General features: G+C 49.0%; 1 protein-coding gene across 12 annotated transcripts in view; it reads right to left on the bottom strand.

Moving 5' to 3' along the window:
- Nucleotides 1-241: 241 nt before the first annotated feature.
- The window catches only part of FGFR3 (fibroblast growth factor receptor 3), a 95,703-nt gene continuing 83,733 nt past the window's right edge, over nucleotides 242-12,211 (bottom strand). For all 12 annotated transcript variants that reach the window (XM_036762867.1, XM_036762863.1, XM_036762862.1 and 9 more), the window contains 3 exons: nucleotides 10,100-10,237; nucleotides 5,718-5,823; nucleotides 242-3,883 (listed from right to left, as the gene is read on the bottom strand). In XM_036762867.1, the coding sequence (XP_036618762.1) occupies nucleotides 3,719-3,883; nucleotides 5,718-5,823; nucleotides 10,100-10,237 (409 nt within the window). In that variant the 3' untranslated portion in view covers nucleotides 242-3,718. The remainder of the gene's footprint in view (nucleotides 3,884-5,717; nucleotides 5,824-10,099; nucleotides 10,238-12,211) is intronic.

A 12,211-nucleotide genomic window follows, 5' to 3' on the forward strand; every position in this document is an offset into this window, starting at 1 on the left:
AAATAGCACCCTTAAAGCTGATTTATTTGTGAAGGGGGAGGGAGACTGGGATGGCCACAATGACGGGTAGAGGGGGGAAAAATCACTGGATTTGGAACCAAGGGACTTGGGTTCTAGTCCCTTTCCTGATTGTACCACACCTCATCTTCAAGGTCCCATTTGGCCCTTATACTCCATGATGGCCCACGGCAGAAACCCCACCTTTTCCCGATTAGGCCCAAAAATGACATGAGAAAGAAAATGAAGCTTAAACCAATTTTTATTTTATTTTATTTTTTGGTAAAAGTTAAAGTTTGCCAGGTTAAGAAAAGCAGAGTCTGCTGTGTTTAGTGTTCTGACGCCTCCGACAGCAGCCACGGATGGGTACTGCGCGTCTAAAATAAACGTGGAATCGCCTACAGCGAGTAAGCCATCCCAAATCTGCCAACTATATAACAGTGGAGAAATTGATTTACGGCACTTGTCTTCCAAGCTTTTTAAAGGTAACAGTCCCGGCTATAAAACTATATAAGCATTGCATAAGAAATGTTAAGTCTACAGTAACAAATACAATCTTGTAAAAACTCAATAAATTATATATATATATTTATAATATCTAATAACATTTGAAACCATGCGCACGATTGTACATTCTCCTCTGGTGCTGGACGTCACACTCTGTCCGTCTGCGGAATGTACATGATTAGAAGACATTTGTAGGAAAATACCGTTTTTTTCTCTCCCGTTTAAAGTTTCCCGAACAAAACCAAACCAAATGGCCCCCCCTATAGAAATCTACTTCCTCTGCAAAACAGACCCCAAATTAAAAATAAAAAAAGAAACCTGCTTCCTGGCATCATCTTGAAACTATAATTTTTTTTTTAGACTTTAGTTTCCAGGAAATTCTGAAAAAAGGAAGGACAGAGTACATAGTCACAGACCAGGACTCTGTGTCCTTTGCTTCATCATGAAGGAACTAGTTGGGTGGTGAGGGAGGACACACTCAGAAATGCTTCTTGTATCATCCAGAAAGCTTAAAGCCAGGTTCCCAACACTAACCTATCTGTCTCCTCACTGAGTGTGCAGTTTGCTGAAAGCAGGGGCCCTCTCTGGCTACCTCCCTGGGGATGGTGGGATGCCGTGGGCACATGTGAAATGCAGGCCATGCAGGGATGTTTGGAGGGTTAGGGACTGGTAAGTCAAAGGGCTGGGGTCACCCCCGCTGAGCTCTGTCCCCTTCACACCCAACTTACGCAGTGGGAAGAGAAGCCAACAGCTTTGGGCTTTCCTGAGGGTGCCTTTAAGCCAACAATAATGAATATCTTCATCTGGAAGGAAGATGCATGACCTGGCCACCCTCCCCACCCCAAAGAGATGGAACAGAGAAAGCCCTGCCCAGCCCAGGCACTTCAAGCCACACTGAATCCCACCAGCCTCAGTTTCCTCAAACAAAATCTAGGCACACCCTCCCTCCTGAAGGCTGGCTCTGGGGGTTCTTGCTTAACTGCATTGTTGCAAAAATAAACCAAAAACACCTCACTGCAATCCAGAGAAAAATCAGAATCTGAAACAACACAGACAATCTCATGACATCTGTTCAGGACTGTGCACGCAATACATTCGCTCGATGGTTCCCGTAAACATGGAAACAAAGGCATATACTTACTTTCGCAGCTGTTAATAAGTTAAAACTCTTAAAACTCTGGGAAATTAGGTCGATAGCAATGCTAAGGCTATTTTAAACAAAGCAGACGGAGTCCCTTCAGCAGGCTATAAATAACTTTACAAATATACAGGTTAAAATACAATTTTTAAAACAAAACTGTGACAATATGGAACAGTAACAACAAAAAATGCAATTTCTTTTTTTTTTCCTTCTTTCTTCTTCTTGTTGCCCCCCACCCCCACCCCAAAGGTCCGGTATTTGATATTGTAACGTTTACTTCTGAGGGCCTTCCATCCATCTTGCTTAAGGTGGACCACTATTGTACACTCTCCATATATATATTTTATGTACACACACACACACACACACACACACACACACACACAGCATCTATTTATATGTATATACACAATTGTCTGGAATAAACCTTTTTTGATATAAATTAAAGGCTCCTGCCTTCAGGTACCCGTAATTTCAAATCTTCATGGGATGGGGGAAGGAGATGGGGAGAGCTGACACCCCACATGCTTCTCTTTAATACAGAAGACAAAAATGCCCCAGCTCCAAACCAACCAACCAACCAACCAATCAACCAGTCACACCCCTGAGGCAGGAATCCTAGTTCCCCCCAAAGCAACTGAACAGAACAGGAGGCCCAGAAAGAGAAGGTGACTTAGAGGATCATGGGATTTAGAGGTATCTGAGAGATTGCTGTTTCTGCCATTACAGAGGAGGGGAAGAAACTTGTTCAAGATCCCACTACACACGTAGTGAATGGTAGAGCTGGGCTTTGATTCAGATTTCCTAATCCCTCCAAGCCCAGGGTCTCTTTCACTGTACTACCCTACCTCTCTTGACTCTGGCTCCAAACTTAGTTACTCACTGAGGAAATATGGTGCTTGACCCTTACTCCACTTCCAACACTGTCCTGACACTCCAACAGGAAACCCTTGCCCCTGTCCCCTGCTCCTGCTCCAGAGGCCTACTCACTCCCTCTACAATGCCTGAAATGTTTCCTACTTCCTCCTCCCTCTTTGTCCTAATCACGACCAGAGCTGGGGTATGAAGCTTGAAGAGCTTAAGTAAGAGATAGATGGCCTTTATCTTGGCTGCCCCTCGACTCAAGTGGGACTGCTGATCTCTTCCTCTTCCCTACTGGCCAGACTTTTGTTAACTGGGAGAAGGCCACTAGCATCATAACCCACGGCTCCTGACTGTTCCTTTGAGGCCCAAAGCCTCTCTTATCCTCCATCTTTGTACACGATGCTTTTTCTCAAACCCGGAGTCACCATCCCATAGGTGGGACTACACCTGCACCCAGTCCCCTGAGGGGACATGGAATCTGCTCCCATCCCAATGGTCCCCAGGTGGACTGCATAAAGGCAATCTCTCTACATTCATTATGGAAAGAAAAAACCCCCAACAACTACAACTCCACCCCACCTTCCTTCCTCTTCCAACCCTTCTCTAGATCACAGGAGATGACCTTGTCCAACCTCCTCATTTCCTGGTGGAGGAAATGGGCCCAGAGAGGTAGAGACTTGTCCAGGAGGGCTCAGGAAGTGCAGTGGTAGAGATGGGGATCGAACCCAGGCTCTCTGACCACTGTACCGCACTGCCTTTCCCCTGTTTTCCCCACATACCTCCCTATCCCAGAACCCTTAAAAAAGTCTTCTCCACATCGTAGCACAGAATGGCGACTTTGTGTCTATCCCTTTTCCTTGGTGGGGGGGGGGGGGAAGGGTGAGAGCTCACAACCGCTAGACTGAACATTCTATTTTCCAATATATATATAATATATATAAAATTCTATATATATATATATATACTATCATATAATCATCTTGGCAAGAGACTTTTCTTCCTTCAGGCCATACAGTGCTTCTTGGCTTCTTTCTACAGCAAAAATGATCGGGGGAAAACAAAGTTTCAGTGGGCCAGGAGGTTCTCCTCAGCCTGGGTCCAGACCCCATCGTCCTGGATGGTCTAGTCCCCTCTGGTTCCAGGCTTGCAGGCCTCCACTCTGGACGAGCTCAGCTCCCCACAGGTCCCGGGGCCAGGTCGGGGAGGCTATCACGTCCTGAGGGGGCCGTTACATTTCGGACCTTTGGGGAGGCAGGGCTCCTCGGGCAGCAGGTCGTGGGCAAACACAGAGTCATCTCCGGAAGAGCAGGTGCTGTGGCTGTCCTGGCAGGTGGGGGAGTATTGTTCAAAGGGAACAGACAAGTCCAGGTACTCCTATTGGGGGAAGGGAGAGAAACGGGGTCAGAGCATCCCAGGGACCCGAGAGAGAACCTCACAACATCTGTCTGCCGCAGAGCCAGGATTAGAATGTCAGGCCCTTAGATCCTCGAATACAGAGCAGAAAGCCAGGGAGCAGGTACTCTCCATCCCACCCCTATATCTATTTGTCTCTCCCACTCTCAAATACAATTAGGAAGATTCAGAGGGAGAAGGGCTTAGCTGGTTTAGCTCCCTGCTTATATTGTGGCCACTGTTCGTCCTTCATTTTCCAAGAGGACCCAATGACATCTTCGGGCGATATCTTAACTGTGTGAATTAAGTGAGGTGGAGTTACACAAAGTTGTCAGCCTCCCTCTCTCTTCCAGAGTTATCCAAGTCCAGTGGCAGGACAAAAGTCAAGACAACTGGCAATGGCCTGGGAGATATGTGTGTGTGTGTGTGTGTGTGTGTGTGTGTGTGTGTCTGTGTGTGTGTAAAGTCAAGACAATTGGCAATGGCCTGGGAGATGTGTGTGTGTGTGTGTGTGTGTGTGTGTGCGCGTGTGTGTAAATAAATAGCAGAACTGGGATTCAGACTCAGGTCCTCAGACTCCAAACCTAGTGTTCTTCCCACTGACAGCATCAATTCAAGCCAACATAGATTTATTAAGCCCCAACTGTGTACAAGGCACTTGGTTGAAAGCTTAGGGAAACAGAGGTGCTCTTGAAAAACTCCATCTAGTAGAAAGATTAGACAGGGATACTGTAACGATGATAAAAGGTAGAAAATGAAGGTGGAAGGGGTCAACCCAAATGACCTAATCAATGATCCATGGATGGAAGGCTCATGACTCTTTGGAGGGGAAGAGACATAAATCAGGGAAGGTTCATGGAGGAGAGAACGGATACCCAGGCTGGGCCATGAAGGAAGGTTTTAATAGAAGTTGGGAGAAGGCATCAGCTTATTGAACACCCTGACAGAGCCTGGCGGCTTAGTGGTATCCTGTCCTATTTGAATCAACTGATGGGTCCTCCTCCCACCTCTGGTTGTCTAAGCAAAGCTTTGTCAAGCTCTTTTTGTGCCTGTCACAGGCACAAAGTCTAGGGAAGCCCACAGACCCTTTCTGTTTGACACTTTTAAATGCATGAAATAAAATACATTCCAAAGGAAGCCAATTCTAACATAGAAATATGTTTTGCATGACTTCACGCATATGATGGGTGTCATATTGCTTGCCTCCTCAATGGGTGAGGGAGGGTCTGGAAGAAGGGGAGAATTTGGAACTCAAAATTTAAAAAAAAAAAATAGATGTTAAAAAACAAAGGAAGCTAATTCTAATGAAGAGGCCATTCCCCACCCCCCACCCCCACTCAAATTCATGGACCCCTTGGGGGTAAAGTCCTGGCTTAAGCCGTCCCCTCCTGATTCTCACCTCCTCTGGGAAGCCTACCCCAACCACTCCAGGCCACGATGCCTCTCCCTCCTCTGAGTTCCCCAGGACGTTGGCAACACTTTGCACGTGCTGCCTGATGGCACTTTCATGTCCCAGGCAGGGCAAAGGCTTTCCCCACACGGGAGAGATTGGATTCCCCATGCTCAGCACCCAGCCTGCACACGGGAGCCCCTTTTAGAACATCCTCGAAGAATGACCATCCACCCCTCCTTTACCTAAAGACTTCTAAGTGATGGGAAGCTCGGTGGTTTTGGGGCTAGAAGGATAATGAAGAGGATGGCCGAAAAACCTCCAAAATATGACTCACCGAGCCCCCAAACCTAAAACAGATCTAGGGCAAGGGAAGAAGGTGAGGGCCCCTCCACCCCCATGACCTTCAAGGCCTTGGCCACTTACATCTGTTGATGTGACTGTGAGGACGCGATCTAAGTCTTCAACCAGTTGCTTGAAGGTGGGTCTCTGGGAGGGGACCGCATGCCAGCACTCACGCATGATCATGTACCTGGGGAAACAGGACACGGAGAATATCGGTGAGAAACGACGGGGGCCTGGCGGTTTCAGAAGCTCGGTGTGCTCAGTAACGGTATGGCACACAAGGGGGGGATTTAAGAGAAACTCTAGTCCGACTGTCTCATCTCACAGAAGAGCCAACTTCAAATCCCAAGCCTGAGCCCCGCGCTGGGGACTTGGGAAGGAGAGACACGCACACGGCAGGCCTGGGCCCTGTTATGTCTGCAGAGCCGGCAAAATACCGTGGACGGCGACCCGGGGGTCTCCTTTTTTGTTAAGAGAGTTACCGGAAATATCACGTACGCCGCCAGCTTTGGGTTCAAACTCTATCTCCGATACTTAGCTTTGTGTGACCCTGGCAAGGTATTTGACTTTGGGCCTCTTCTATAAAATCAAAGGGTTAGACAAGATGGCAACCGAGTTCCTCTCCAGCTTGAAAGGTAGGATCCTCTAGGCCAATTACGCAATCAAAAAGCATTTAGTGAGCGCTCACTATATACAAGGTGATGTGGAAAGGTAAAAACACTCCCTGCTCTCCCGTTCTAAGGGGTCTTTCCTCCATCGTCCTTTGGGCCGTATTCAAAATTTGGATGCCTCAGAAACTGTGCTGCACCACGATTCCGAGTCATATAAAAAACCCTGGAACATCGCTGTCATTCCAGTCGAATTCAGAGGACCGATGGTGATGCGCATCTCTCTCCTTTCAGCAAAGAGGTGGTGGACTGAAGAATATATTGTCACACACGGCTGATGTATCCTTTTGTTTAGCTTAAATGTATTTCTTTTTAGATGGGAAAGTTCTGCAGAGTGTGTGTGTGTGTGTGTGTGTGTGTGTGTGTGTGTGTGTGTGCGCACATGCATATCTGTGTATATGAGAAAGAGAGGGAGGGAGTCAGAGAGAAACCGGGATATGTAGATCAGAAAGTGACGTCAGCTTTTTTTTAGAAAGACATCAATAAAGCATCTTTAAAAAAAAAAAGAATTAATGGTGTTAAAAAAAATAGGCTTTTGTTTAAGGAACCATTTAGGAACTGTTTAAAGATGGACATTGTCCATCTGTCCGGAGCTGGCAAAGCTGTAGAGAGTCACACGGTGTGCCAGCGCCTGGCCCAGGAAGGCTATAAAATAGATCGTATCCCAGGTTGATAGTGGGGGCTCTGGGAGGACTCGGTACTGTCTTAACTGAAGATTAGTCAGAGAGGTGGCAATTTAATGGGGCAAGACTCAATCAGGCGGAGAAGAGAAATATACACTGAGAACATCACTGGCGCGAGGTGGGGACTGAGCGCTATTTTTCATTTTGATTTCATGGCTTGCCAGGGCCAAAGAATCTCTCACTTGGCGCGTGCACTCTTGGTAATAAGCCTTTCTGTATTTCACTAGGCCGGTCCTCACACAGCAGACAAGCTTTTCTAAGGTGGTAGACCCTGCCCTCCACTGTCACAGCCTTCAAGAACCCAGGGCTGGCACCACCAAGGATCTGGAGTAATGGAGGGTGATATTCTACAACCAAACCCAACATTTATTAAGTGCCTACTGTGTACAGGGAACCCATAGATACAACAAACCCCCTGCTTTCTTGGAGATTATAAGCTGATGGAGGAGAAGACAAATACACAAATAATTACAATGTTAGGGATAATGCCATGGACCTAGATTTAGAGCTGGAAGGTACTTTAGAGGTTATCTATCATCCAACCCCCACATTTTACAGACATGGAAACTGAGGTCCAGAAGTTAAATGTTTTTGTCCAATAGTGGTAGAGCCTGACTTCAGACCTGAGTCCTCTGACTCCAGAGGGAGAGGTGCCCATTCATATAAAGTTCTATGAAAAATGTGGGCAAGGAGAGATCACATTTGCAGGGAAAAGTAGGGGAGCTGGGAAGCTGGGGAAGGATTTCATGAATGAGGGGACGCCTAAGCTAGGCCTTAAATGAAGGGCAGGACTTCCAGTGACTCAGATGGGAAGTGAAGGAAAGAGGGGGAAAATCCTTTCTAAGCATGGAGGGTAGGAGAGACTGATACATGAAGAAAGAGGGAAAATAGCTCACTGAGGCTGGAGTTTGGGATGTGAGTAATACGTAGGTAAGACAGGTTAGAGAAAAATTTGGAAAGGCTTTGAATGGCAGAGTTTGTCCTTGATTTCACAGGCACCAGGGAAGGTTTTTCAGTAAAGACGGAGGGACCCGTATGGAAGATTACACAAGCAGCGTTTGCAGGATGGAGTCTAAGAGGGGGTGAAAGCAGGGAAGGGGATGTTACAAGAGTCCAGACAAGAGGAGATTTAAAGGCCTGAACCAGAGATGTGGGGACTTGAGGAGCCTTTTCTGAGTAGACGGCTCCCCAGACTCCAGTGAGGGAGGGAAAGAGAGGCCCGGCGCTCAGCGCACAGACAGGGAAGGGGCCTCGCTCTGGAGTCCCTGCTACCTGGCGGAAGGGGCCAGGATGGGCAAGGCAGAGGAAGAAAGGGGGAGACGGGAGGACCGAAGGAGAGAGTTTGGTCTCTGGCCACTTTGGGGAAATGACTGGCAACATGGGGAGGACAGGTAAGAAGACAGGAAGGAAACCAGAGGGGAGGAGACAAGGCAGGGGCCGGCCTAATAGTCCAGGGAAGCCGACACGGGGGCCTGACCGAGGCGGAGGGGAGGAGGACGAGCCCCTCCCCCTTCTGGGTCTCATCTTCCTCCATCTATAAAACGAAGATGGCAGACTAGACGGAATCTGAGGCCTCCGCCAGCTGTAACTTCCTAGAATCTTAGTCCTGCTCCACCTTTTATTTATTAGCTGTGTGACTGTGGGCACGTCACTTAGCCTTTTCTGGTCCCTGGCCTCCCACCCATGAAAAGAGATGCTGGTCTAGATGGCCTGAGGTCTCTTCCAGCCAGGGGCATTGTGGGGTTCTTGTACATATAGGCATGTGTATGTGTGTATATATGTCTGTAGATATGTATATATACATATACATCTACACATACACACATGTCACTTTGCTATATCCTGGCACATGCCATCTTCCTTGGCATCCACCAGCTATTATTATGGGTGGTGGTGGGGTTGTTACTCTTATCAGCCTTTGGTGTGATGATGATTTTCTTCCCTGGACCTTCCGCTGCCTTCAAGCTCAAGAAAGGTTTATTGAGTAATGCCCAGGGTGGGCTGGTCTTGGGGGAGGGGGTGGGGCAGTGTGGAATGTATGCACAGACACACTTTTAAGTTTAATCTACCTTATTAATACTTTCTTAAGTCTAGGTAATCAGCCAAACAATAAATTAAGCCCCAATTTGTCAGAATTGCTAATTTCTTAAGTGTGAACACTCGTACTGAAAATTTAACAATCAGCTCTCTTGAGCTGGCTCCAGCACCATGCAGCTCCCTGGTATAACTCTCCAGAAGTCTGTGGACCTAGTGTACCTAAGTTCTGGGCAAGCCTGGTGTGTGTGTGTGTGTGTGTGTGTGTGTGTGTGTGTGTGTGTTGGGGGGGGGCAGGAACAGGAGTGAAGTCACACCTTGCAGGACTTCCTGTGCCAGAGTGAACAGGTGCTTGTCTCCGAGGTCTTTGCTACAATAAGCCCTTTACACTTAGACCTCCCAGGACTCTAAACAGACCACACACTGCTCTCTGGCCCCAGCCGGCCCAGGGCTTCTCAGATTCCAAATCACTGAGGGAGGGGAGGGGAGGGGAGAAGAGAAAGGAGAGGGGAGGAGAGGAGAGAAGGGGTAGGAGAGGGGAGAGTAGGAAAGGAGAGAGGAGGAGAGGGGAGGGGGAGAGGAAGAGGAGAGGAGGGAGGAAGAGAAGGTCTTGATTCTAAGTGACTGACAGTAACCCTGGGCTGGCAGAGTCCGTAGGCTGCATACTGAGCGAGCCCGGGCTGGGTAAACAATCTCTTGGCAGAAGTTTCCCCAAAGGCTCCAGGAAGGAGCAGACGCTGGGGCAGGGCACCTCCTGGGTACCATGAGCTCGCCTGCTACGGATCCTCCAAGCTGCTCAATGGGATCCCACCTCTCTCTACCACCCCAGGGACCCTCTGAAGGTGCTTAATAACATTAAAAAGGTTTGCGAAGCATTTTACATCTATTATCTGATGATCACAGAACACCCTTGGGAGAAGAGGGCTATATTATGAAGCTCACTTTACGGATGAGAAAACTGAGGCTGAGAAAGGTGAAGTAAGCCTAGAGTCAGACGGCCAGTAAGTGACTGGGGCAGGATTCAAACCCAGGCCTCGGAGTCCAAGGTCGGTGCTCTGTCCGCTGTACCCCCACTTACAGATCATGGGTGCAGTTGGCCGGTTTGTCCATCCGGTGGCCCTCTTTTAACAGCTTGAAGAGCTCCTCCACGGGAATCCCAGGGTAGGGGGAACCTCCAAGAGTAAAGATCTCCCAAAGCAGGACACCAAAAGACCAGCTAGAAACAGGAAAAAACAAACACACAAAAGAATGAACAAATGAAGAAATACACAAGTAAATACACGAACCAATGAATAAAAGGTTTTGGGGTGAGCGAGGGAGAAGGGCTTTGAAAAAGCACGGAGCGATCTCTCTCTCTCCACAGCCCCCTCCTCTCCTGGTCCCCCCGTCCGGTCCTCCTCGGCCCTCCTCCTGTGCCCGGCTTTGTTCCCGGGCAGCCGCGCATGGCTAACAGAGCCATCAATGGCGTGACTGGCTGCCCAGGGCCGCTCCTCTGAGCTCCTTCGAGAGATCTCTCTGCCGACCCAAGTCAACAGCAAGAATCCCACCCGGGCGCAGTCTGAACTGAAATGAGCATTTCATCAGGGAGGTAGGTGACAGTCAGCTACTCCCCCCAGCTCTTTGTCAGCCTTCCTCCTTCCCTCCCTCCCTCCCCAGCCACCCCTGTGCCCCCCTTCCCCAACTCCAGAGAACAGAACAAACCTAATTATCTATGCCCAGCTTCCCGCTCGGGGCGGGGGAGCCAAGAGCCACAGGCCTGTCCGTGCAAGGTGATACCCAAGCTTGCCCAGTGCAGCCCGGGGCCGACTGCCAGGCTTAGAGAACCGGCCCTAACCTTCCCCTGAAGCCTTGAGAAAGCCTGTCCAAATGGGTGGGGGGCACACAGATATGACCCAATGGCCCCCCGGGACTGGGCACTTCAGGAGGTGTGTGAGATGAAGGCTTTGGGCAGGGGGGAGAAGAAATCTGATAACTGGCGTATAGTGGAATGGATTTAAAGTCGGAGGACCTGGATTGGAATTGTACCTCAGGCACTTCCTAGCTGTGTGATTCTGAGCAAGTCACTTATCAATGAGCCTCAGTTCTCCTCGTCCGTAAAGGAAGGGGTTGGACCAGATGACCTTGAGGCTTACATTCCCAGCTCTAACATCGTCTGCATAGATAACCTGGCCTCATTGAGCTTGCTGTCTAGTTCTGAGGATGGGGGACCTTGTTCCCCGAGTTCCTGGATACAGGAGTTATAGGAGAATTCAATATATTCCTGAGTCAGGAGCCAAGGCCAGTAAGGCTTCGGCAGCGGGAGGGAGGCCACAGTCCAAAGGATCGGGTTCCATTTCCTTCAAGAAGCCTTTCCTAGCTATGGAGGCAAAAGATCTGGGTTCAAATGCTGGGCTGGCCACTAAAATCCCGTCGAGTCTCACTTATTTGCTCCGGAGCTTCTGCTCTTTGGACCCACAAAATGGGGGTGATAATCTCAAGTGCTTCTTTGTAAATGCAGAAGCACTGGAGCAGCGGGAGGCGTCGGAAAACTAGCTAGAATTTATACAGCATTAAGGCCTGCAAAGTGCCCAGGTCTGGGGCTCTAGGCACAGCGATAACCAGCACTCATACAGCGCTTTAAAATGTGCAGAATGTATTACAAAGATACATTCTCATTTATCTTCACGATGACGCTGGGAGGTAGGTGCTATTAACCTTCCTTTTTATGGATGGGGAAACTAGAGCAAACAAGGGTTAAGTGACTTGGCCAGGGTCACACAGCTCCAAGCCAGTGCCTGAGGTCACATCTGAACTCAGCTCTTCTGGACCCCAACACCGGTGCTCTATCTACCGCACCACCCAGCTGCCCAGGTCACCATGATGCCTCCCAGCTGCCTAATTCCTATGGCTGTATGTGTTGGGCCATTGCAACTCTTAACAATTCTCTACTAAGTCAGTGGATGGCTGCAGTCTGCGTGGGGATGGGGGTGGCTGGGAGGGAAGAATAATGTGAAATCCGAGACCCCCTCCCCCCAAGAATGGACGTGCAAATGCCAGCCTCCTCAAACTGCCGATGTGTATGTCTGAGGGATGAGCCTTAGACCCTACCTCCAGCACTGGCCTTGCCCATCGACAGTATCTAAGGCATGTTTGGGACTGGCTGACCCCCTCAGGCCCTGGGGGTCTGTTCCACGGTGAGTCCCTAATGCTG

Source organism: Trichosurus vulpecula, chromosome 6 (genome assembly GCF_011100635.1).
Source record: "Trichosurus vulpecula isolate mTriVul1 chromosome 6, mTriVul1.pri, whole genome shotgun sequence".
In the NCBI taxonomy this organism is placed as follows: domain Eukaryota; kingdom Metazoa; phylum Chordata; class Mammalia; order Diprotodontia; family Phalangeridae; genus Trichosurus; species Trichosurus vulpecula.